The 9,517-nt window shown below is 56.6% G+C and overlaps 3 protein-coding genes across 3 annotated transcripts in view; 2 read left to right on the forward strand and 1 right to left on the reverse strand.

Annotated features, from left to right (window-relative positions):
- Positions 1 to 24: 24 nt before the first annotated feature.
- K489DRAFT_141964 (carbohydrate-binding module family 43 protein) lies at positions 25 to 2,263 on the forward strand. Its single transcript, XM_033599143.1, has 3 exons — positions 25 to 379; positions 435 to 1,225; positions 1,290 to 2,263. Exons 1-3 carry the CDS (start codon positions 255 to 257, stop codon positions 1,985 to 1,987), a joined length of 1,614 nt encoding a protein of 537 aa, XP_033461844.1. The 5' UTR covers positions 25 to 254; the 3' UTR covers positions 1,988 to 2,263.
- Positions 2,264 to 2,840: 577 nt separating this feature from the next.
- Positions 2,841 to 7,136, reverse strand: K489DRAFT_351741 (uncharacterized protein; the record flags this gene model as incomplete). The annotated part of the gene is made up of 2 exons (XM_033602451.1): positions 2,841 to 3,711; positions 4,162 to 7,136. The coding sequence occupies 2 exons, from the start codon at positions 7,134 to 7,136 to the stop codon at positions 3,234 to 3,236; spliced, it is 3,453 nt and encodes a 1,150-aa protein (XP_033461845.1). The 3' UTR covers positions 2,841 to 3,233.
- A 2,134-nt stretch (positions 7,137 to 9,270) lies between these two features.
- The window catches only part of K489DRAFT_377324 (uncharacterized protein), an 863-nt gene continuing 616 nt past the window's right edge, over positions 9,271 to 9,517 (forward strand). Inside the window, exon 1 of the mRNA XM_033604129.1 lies at positions 9,271 to 9,515. Within this exon, the coding sequence (XP_033461846.1) occupies positions 9,320 to 9,515 (196 nt within the window). The 5' untranslated portion in view covers positions 9,271 to 9,319. The remainder of the gene's footprint in view (positions 9,516 to 9,517) is intronic.

Genomic DNA, 9,517 nt, shown 5'->3' on the forward strand with positions numbered 1-9,517 from the left:
ACTTGTCTCCCTCGCGAGTGCCATTTCTTCAAACCAGTCTTTCTTCTCCAACGTTCATTGACCAGCCAACACCATATTACCACCTTTGAAACATTCGCTACGCCTTGCCACTGGAAAGCAGGCGCATTCTTACTCGCCGACCACGGTCTCTTCTTGTTATCCTTTTCTGTTTGAATAGCACTCGTGTGCTCTGATCAACACGACTCGCGACATCTTCGACACTCGATCTCACCAGCATAATTCCGAACTTCACCATGAAGAGCTTCTTCGCAACTGCAGTCACTGCGGCCGCTTTGGTCAGCAGCGCTGCTGCCGCCACCGTCCCTTCGATCGTCATCAAGGGAAGCAAGTTCTTCTACGAGAACAATGGCACGCAATTGTAAGAGGCATATGCTGGCATAGGACGGAAGAGCGATATACTGACGAGCCATTAGCTACATGCGAGGTGTTGCCTACCAGGCGGAATACTCGGGACAGGAGAGCGACAAAGGTGCCACATACCACGACAACCTGGCGGACACCACCGCATGCATGCGTGATATCGAATACCTGAAGCAGCTCCGCACAAACACCATTCGTGTGTACCAGATCAACCCTGCGCTCAGCCACGACACTTGCATGAACGCCCTGGCCGACGCAGGTATCTATGTCGTTGCCGATCTCTCAGCTCCTCCAGATGGTGATTCGATCAACCGCGACACCCCGACGTGGAGCGATGTCACCTACGACCGCTACATCAGCGTCGTCGATGTCATGGCCAAATACCCAAACACCCTGGGCTTCTTTGCAGGCAACGAAGTCTCCAACAAACCTAACAACACCAATGCTAGCGCCTTTGTCAAGGCTGCTGTCCGTGACACCAAGGCATACATCAAGGCCAAGGGATACCGTACCATGGGCGTTGGCTATGCTACCAACGACGACGAAATGATCCGTGTGGCCATGGCAGACTACTTCAACTGTGGCGACCAATCCGCCGCCATTGACTTCTGGGGCTACAACGTCTACTCTTGGTGTGGTGACTCGACTTATGAGAAGTCCGGCTACAAAGACCGCACGGAAGAATTCTCGACATACTCGGTGCCCGTCTTTTTCGCTGAATACGGGTGCAACGAGGTTCAGCCTCGCAAGTTTACCGAAGTCGCAACCCTTTACGGACCGGAGATGAACGGAGTCTGGTCCGGAGGTATCGTCTACATGTACGACCAGGAGGCCAACAACTACGGTAAGCTTTGGATCGTCCCATTCCTCGCCTGAATGAACCTTTACTGACATCATGTTCCCGATAGGTCTTGTCGACATCAAAGACGGCTCGGTCAGCCCGCGCGCCGACTTCACTTACCTCTCTTCTCAAATCGCCACCATCAACCCCACTGGTGTGAACTCTGCCCAATACACCCCGACCAACAAACCCGAGGCTTGCCCAACCAACGACGCCAACTGGAGCCCCAAGTCCAGCCCGCTCCCGCCGTCTCCCAACCCGGACCTCTGCCAATGCATGTACAACAGCTTGTCCTGTGTCCCCGCCAACTCCGTCTCCCCCAAATCCTACGGTGACCTCTTCGGCACCGTCTGCGGTCTCGGCGCGAGCAAGGGCGTCTGCAACGGCATCGCCGCCAATGCCTCCTCCGGAACATACGGCGCCTACGGCATGTGCAACGCCACCGAGCAGCTCGGTTTCGTCCTCAACGCCTACTACAGCGCCAACGGCAAATCCGCCTCAGCATGCTCTTTCGGCGGCTCTGCTACTCTCAAGTCCGCCACCACCGCCACCGGCTCCTGCTCGTCGCTCATGTCCCAAGCTGGCACTGGCGGCACTGGCAAGGTCACTGCATCTCCCACCGTCGGTGGCGGAAGCGGCAGCGGAGGCGGCACTGGCAACGCCGCTTCCATCAACAGTGTCCACAGCGTCGTCACCAGCGTCATCCCCATGGCGGTCCTCGTCACCATCGGTCTCGTCTCAGGATCGGGCATGCTTTTGCTGTAAGCCAGGGAATATCAGAGAGAAAGAGACTAGTTTGTATGCTAGCCATTTCTAAACGATAGTTTTTCTGTCTTTTCTGTTTCATGTCACGAGGAGAGCAAAAGAAAACCCGGCGTGACTTCTTTTATTTTTTAACCAGGGGAAATTGCATCGCACTTTGGTTCTTTCTCTTCTTCGCACTGCTTCGCTTCATCGCTCTTCTTCAATTCCGCGATAAATCCATCCGCCTTACTTAGTAACTACACTTCATGACATTCCGCCCTCGCTCGATCGTGATGACTCCCATCGACGAACCTTCTTGCCTGACCGACCGTTGCCCGATCGACCTACTTTTTTTTTGGTTTCTCTCCCAATGACCTATCCGCTCGTAACCTTCTACGCCACGCCAGGCCACGCCTGTGCCATCATCGGCGTCAAAACATGTAGAAGATACCCCCCTTCTCTCTCTCTCTCTCTCTCTTTCGCCGGTACCGTTCCCGTGAAGGGCGAAAGAAAGCAGGAATTCCCCCCGCCCTCTCTCCTCTCTCTCTCTCTCTCTCTCTCTCTCTTCCAGATGGAGGGAGCAGTGAGCAGCGAGCAGACGGATCACCATCGGGCGCGGGAAGAAACGGGGGGAGGGAAACCCCAACAAACGACGCGGAAGAGAAGGATAAGGTACTACTATCACACGGCACGAAGGAAAAACCCATCATTCTTTTTTTCATTTTTCATTTTCGCGGTAGATTTGAAAGGGGTTACAATAAATAAAATACGATAAACAAATAAATGGACAGCAACGACAATATCCGCACTCTCTCACCCGTGTTTCCTTCCGTCGCGTCGTCTCGTTTCATCTCATTCCATTTCATTTCGGGGGTCTTTCTTGTTTTCGTACAGGTGGGGTTCATACATAACATATCATACATGGCATCGAAACATCGAAACATCCCTGAGCGCGCGCGCGTGTGTGTATATGTGTTGTGTGTGTTGTTCTCCGTGGGTAATCAGTGACGAGTGTCCATCCATCCATCCTTCCTTTCCGCTCTCCCTCCTCCTCCTCCTCCACGTCCTGCTCCTCCTTCTCATCCTCGAGAAAGTCAGCCAGGGCATGGGCGGGCCGACGACTTCCCGGAGAAACAAAAACAAGAACAAAAACAAACCGCGGCATTGCACGTTCTTCATTCATGATACAACAAGGAGGATTGAGGGGGAGGAGGGAGGGAGGGGAAAACGAACTCTCCTCCTCGATCGCCTCCGAATGCAAACAAAATCAAAAGTCCTCGAATTCCCTGCCCGTCAGGACGATCTCCTCGTCGTCGTCATCCATCCTCCTCCTCTCCACCACGCCGCTGGCGTTCGCACCGAGCTGGCTCGCACCACCGCCACCGCCGCCGTTGACGATCGCCCTCTCCAGCTGGCCCCGCAGTTCCAGCTTCTCGGCCTCCTGCTGCAGCAGGCGCTTCTTGGCGCCCTCGCGGTCCAGCAGGCGGCCTTCGCGCTCGGCCTTGAGGCGGCGCTCCATTTCGCGGAGGCGCAGCGCCATGCGGTCGTCGGTGGCGGGGGCGGAGGAGGGGGCTGGTGCCGCGGCCGATGCGGCGACCGCGGCTGCCAGGGAGGAGGAGACGGCGCTGCCGCTGTGGGCGGTCGAGGGCGGGCTGTCGCCGCCGCCGGCGAGCGCCATCATGGTCTGGGTCTGGGGCGGGCGGTAGCCGTCGCCGGGGTCGTCGTCGCGGGAGGAGGAGGAGAGGCTGCCGGGGGGATGCTGGTCCTCGAGGGAGCGTTGGCGGTGGTGCAGGAGTTCGGGGAGGTAGGAGGGGGTGGCGGAGGAGGAGGCGCGGCGGGCGTTGTTGTCGGCGGCAGCGGCGGCGGCGGCAGCGGCGAGTTCGGCGGCGGCTGCGGCGGCGGCCTTGTCGTTGGAGGTGCTGCTAGAGTGGTGGCGGAGGAGCTGGGCGACGATCTGGCGCGCGGGGCTCGTGATGGTGGAGTCGCGTTTGCTGTTGGCGTCCTTGCCGCTGCTGCCGTTGACGACGCTGGTGAAGCTGGCGCCGGAGGAGACGCGGCGGTAGTGTTCGGCGCCGCTGCCGGAGGTGGTGGGGGGGTGGTTGAGTTGCATCTGCTGGTTGAGCATCTGCTGGGCCATGGCGCTGGGGTGTTGGCGGTGGAATTTCAGCTCGGATTCGAGGAGTTTGATTTTGGACTTGAGTTTGCTGGATTCCTCGCTGGACAGTTTGATGAGTCGGTTGCTCCCGCCGCGGCTGGGGGGCTTCTGTTGCAATTGCTGCATTTGAGCCTGCGCTTGGATGGCAGCCTCCTCGGCCACGGCTCGTTTGTGGTCGTCAAAAGCGCGTTCAACGACATCGAGACGGCGGAGGCGCGCGTCCAGGTTGTTATTCAGAGCTTGATAGTCGGAGAGGACCTCCTTTTCGAATCGACGGATCCGGAGCTTGAAGTCACCGATGATCTTCTCCGTCTGCTTCAACGCCGCAATGATGTTCTTGTGGAATGTCGGCATGTGCTTCTGAATCGTCTCCACGGAGGTGACTTCGCCGTTGAGGAGATGATGCCCCTGAGCCCAGTCGTTGCCGCAGAGCGTGGAAAGACGATTCCACAAGGCAAGCAGGAGGTTGTTGCGCTCACGCATCTGCTCACGGTATTGGTCTTCCAACGCGGCCATCTTGCGCTGTTGTTGACTGAACGAAGACTCCAATTCCAGCACACGAGATTCGTGTTGGGCGATGGTGCGCACTTGCGATGCCTGGCCTCGGGCGGCCTTTTCGTAGGAATCGAGGTCGTGTTTGCGCGATGCCCGCTCTTTCTCGAGAAGATCCGACAGACGACGGCTTTCCAGACTCGTGCTCTCGAGGAGACCATCGCGATGACGCAGCAAGCGATCTTTATCGGCGAGATCCATCTTCGCCCGGTCAAGCTCGTTGGCCGTCGCTTCGAGATCTCTTTGGAGCTTCTCGACCTCACCGAGAAGACTCTGCCGGGTGCCGTTGGGGTCTCCGATGACATCGCGGAGGCCTCGCTCGTATTCCTCGAGTTTCTGTCGCAAGTTGTTGGCTTCGACTTCCTTGGCGGAGAGCGAACGGCGGAGCGTGCGCACCGTCTCCTTGGATTTGGCGTTGTCGGCGTTGAGGTCGTCGAGGACCTTTTGCACATCTTCCTTGGACTTGTTCTCCAAGACATCACGTTGCTGGCGCTCTTCAGCCATGGCTTGTTCCATCTCGCGGGACTTCTCCTGCTCGTCGGCGATGTTCTGTTGCGCGTTGCTGATGGAATCCTCGAGCTCGCCGATCTTGATCTTGTCGCCCTCTTGCTCTTCGCGCAGGAAGGTGACCTCTGACTGCAGGCTCTCCTGCGTGACCTCCAACTTGCGGTTCTTCTGGTCGAGCTCGTTACATTTCGACTCCCATTTCTGGATCTCCTCTTCCGCCTCGGTGATTTGCTGTTCCAAGTTTTGGATGGTACGCATGTTGGCCTGCTTTTCGTCCTCGAGGTTCATGACGGACTGGGTGATCTCTCGCAGCTCGCCTTGTAGACCCTTGTAGCCATCAGTGATGTTCTGTAGCTTGTTGTGTGTCTTGTGCGCCTTGTTCAGCGCCTCCTCCAGCTGAGCCTCGAGAACCTTCTTCTCTTCATCCAGTGCCTGGATCTCGACGAGTGCTTCCTCTCGGAGTTGATTATATTCTGCTTCGCGCTCCTCGTACGCCTGCAAGGCTTCGTCGCGTTCGGATTGGATCTTGACCAAGTCCTCGTGAGCTTCACCGAGGTCTTGCTCCATTTCCTGGTAGTCGCCCTCGAGCACATTGACGTACTCGATGTGCTTGTTGTGCGTCCGCTCCAGGTCCTGAAACTTGATGCGAAGTTCTGCATTCTGATCACGAAGTGCTCCCTCCTTCTTGTCCCATTCCTCTCGCTCGGTGTCGGTCACATTCGTCCCGGCGTATTCGCTCGCGCGCGATGGAGCACGGTTGTGTGCACGGGAGATGGAGCGATCGAAGATGCTCTCGCCAGCGAGAGAGCGCGTGTCTCCCTTGCGGTGAAGCAATTTGAGATCCTCGATTTCTTGCTGTAACCTCTCACGTTCGCGGTTACGAGATGTCAGCATGCTTGTCTGCGCGCCGAGATCGCGTCGCAATTCCGCGTTTTCGTGTTTCAATTGATCGAGGAGAGCATCGTTGGCCGCTGCGAATTCCGTATCGTCGTCATCACCATGCCGCTGATTGCCCTTTCCGGCGCGATTTACGGCTGGTGATACTCGCTCGAGACGCAACGCGTGGAGCTCATCACGAAGTCTGCTGATGTCCTCCTCGGCTTGTTCACGTCGTCCGACCTCCGCGTTCAGCAGATCCTGCCACATGTCCATGGTCTCCTTCCTTCCTGCGCTGTCTTCGCCACGCTTGCTCGCCATGGATCGCATGGTCTCGGACATCTTGCGCTTCTCAGACTCTTTGATCATGAGCTCCTCGTGTAATGTGGTGACTTTGTTCTCCGAGTGATCAAGTTTCTGTCGCAGGAAGAGGATCTCCTCATGCATCTCCGCTTGCAGGGTAGGATCATCGTCGTCATCCCCGTTAGAGAAGCGACCATGTTTCTGCTGCTCCCGGATCTCATGAAGCGATTCTTCCTGCTCCTTGATCTTCCTCTCCATCTCGCGCATTTTCCGTCGAAGCGTCTGTGTCTCCTTGCGCTCGTTCGCGAGGTCCGTTTGGAATTGCACATTCTGATTGATCAAATCCTTCACACCGTCGTCGGATCGGTTCTGCAATGCCTGATCCAAGAAATGGATTTTCAATTTCAAATCGAAATTCTCTTTGGTCAATTTGTCGATCTTGCCGTTCTGCTCCTTCAACGTCAGCGCCCTACGCGGACGATCCTGAGCGATCGAACTCCCGAAACCACCACCGGACGAGGCGGGCCGCTTGGCAGGGGAATAGGCGGGTTGATTCCGGGCGCGGAAGTCTCTAGCGACCGTATCGGGAACCTGGATGCGGTTGACGTGTTGGGCGATGACGGTATCTGTGGGTGCTGTGAAGTTGGATTGGTTGGCGCGCGGTGTCTCAGGTCGTTCCTGCTCACTCGAGTCCTCGTATTGCGCCCCACTTCTAGAAGCGAGCAATGAGGAGCCACTGATACCATGAGCGAGGGTCGGTTGATCGTCGGCGAACATGATCGATGCCATGCTCCCCAGACTCGGCAAGCGCTTCAGCAGCGCAGATCGGGTGCTGCTTTTCGGCGATCCCCCGCTCACTTGTGAACTGAACTCTGCATCAAAGCCACCTTCGCTCGCGATCGATGACAATGTAGACTGGGTGCTCACGTTGCGATGTGCGATGGGTCTGGATCGAAGAGAGGAGGAAAGGGTAGGGCCAGTGCCTCTCAAGGTACGGGCTGTACTCTTTTGAGCGGGCGGGGATGAGGGAGGTCGCACCGTCGAGCCTTGCGACACGGGACGTGGGCTGGACGGAGTCTTCGGTCTTGCGGTGCTGCTGCTCGATTTGATCGTTCGCGGTTGAGCGCGAGACGACTTTGTAGCACTTCCGACGGAGAAATTCCGAGAACGGGTCCTCTTGGCCGCTGCGACTGTCGGGGAGGATGAATTGTTCGTACTCGACGTCGGTCCTTCCTCCAACACTGCTCCTGATGGATTCGCCGATCGCTCGGATGCAAAGGTCTCGGAGATCTCTTCCGAAGACTCCTCTTGCGTCATATCCTCCTCTTCGTCCTCTGCCGCGGTGTATTTGGGGATCGTACGTTTTCTCAACTCGGTCGACGGCCCGAATTCGAGATATGTGTCGTCAGCGCCCGGACGGGCAGCCTGAAGGGTGCTCAGGTTCGCATCCTGGACGAAGCTGGAGTCGACATCGGCCAGGTGCGCATGCATTTCGTGCTCATCAAAACTCGGACCGTCGTCGCTGTTCAGGGTCTTGTCGTTCTGGCGAGATGCGAGGAAGCTCGGCTCGTCGGATGGGAAGAAACTGCTTTCTTCAATGGCGACGGGCAGATCGGTGACGTTGCTGTCTTGTCGCGCAGCCGACCCTCGATTGCTATCGGAATGTGCACCATTGAGACTGCTCCTCGCGTCGAGACTCTCTTTCGCTCCACTGCCAGACGATGCCATGACGAGACGACGATCGTCCGCAGGAGACGCCCAGTCAGGCCGGTTTCTCTTGGTCAGGACTTTGCGCTGCGATTTGAGTCGGCGGGCCAGCAACTCGGAACTGGCGTCGCACCAGCTGGCGAAAGAGTCGCGACGGAAATCGCGATCGGTGGTGGTGGTGGTCGTGGTGGTGGTCACGATGATGGTATTGTGTTTGAGATCCGAATTGAGGGAAGCGTCACTGGATCCGTCTTCGAGGGCACGCGCGCCGACGCGGAAGGATCTCCGCTTCCACCACCTCTTGGAATTACTAGCGGCGCGGACCAATGGATTCTTATAGGGCGGAGTCGGAGAAGGCAACGCGGTGATGCTGGCGGCGGGCAGGGAGAAGGAAGCCTCGCTGTCGACCCGGGCGTGGCGGATGCGAGCGAAGAAAGACGAGGTGTTGAGCGGAATGGCGGACAGTGAGGAAGCGTCGCGATCGGCGGTGATGAAGGTGCTGGTGGTGCATCGGGTGTCTCGCTGAGACTGGGAGCGCATGTGCGGCATCGTGAGACAAACAACGTCGCGGAGAAAGTTTCCCTTGCCCCAGCTCAGTTCAGTTTCCGTTCTAGCGTGCACCACTAGAGACACACACGAAACGGCTTTGGCGTCTCTTCTCACACTCTCTCTTTCTCTTTTCTCCCACTATTTTCCCGGCTAGAAGTGATCCGCCTTCCGCTGTAAAAAAAAAAAGAGCCGGAGATGCGTGCTGCAGGGGCAACTTTTTGGCTGCCCAGGCGGTCTCTCTCCGTCAATGCAGCAGTTGTTGAAGGACGCCTTTCCCACTTCTATCGCGGCTTCCTTTGGAGACGTTGATCGCCGAAACACTCGTCGATATATATATCCAACCGTCTTGGATTAGGGATTCACCATCAATGTCTCAGATGAGATAAGCTTGCTCAGGTGTCTGTTCGATCAATGTGTCATCATCATCGTCATCATCGTCGTCGTTGTCATCGTCGTCGTCGTCGCTTAGAATTGTCCGATTGTTTCATGTTCCTGTCCAGCGACCATCATCGTCCTCGTGCTGTGAACAGAAAAGTCTCACGCAGCAGTTGCCATTTCTCATCGATGAAGAGCAACAACAATGAGGAGGAGAACACGCAGGAAGGAAAGAAGCGCTCCTCGAGAAGAGAGACCAGCTTCATCAGAGAGAGGGAGGGCAACAAACAGATTGAACGATAGCTGTGTACCAGATATATATCGTACATATGTCTGGATTCCATCGTGATGACAACCACCGCCCTCACCACCGCCCTCACCACCGCCATCTTCATACATCACAGTATCCTCATCATCCCATCTCCCATCCTGAACCAAACCAAACCAAACCAAACCAAACCAAACCAAACCAAACCAAACCAAACCAAACCAAACCAAACCAAACCAAACCAAACCAAACCAAACCA

Source organism: Dissoconium aciculare (genome assembly GCF_010015565.1).
Source record: "Dissoconium aciculare CBS 342.82 unplaced genomic scaffold K489scaffold_3, whole genome shotgun sequence".
In the NCBI taxonomy this organism is placed as follows: Eukaryota; Fungi; Ascomycota; class Dothideomycetes; order Mycosphaerellales; family Dissoconiaceae; genus Dissoconium; species Dissoconium aciculare.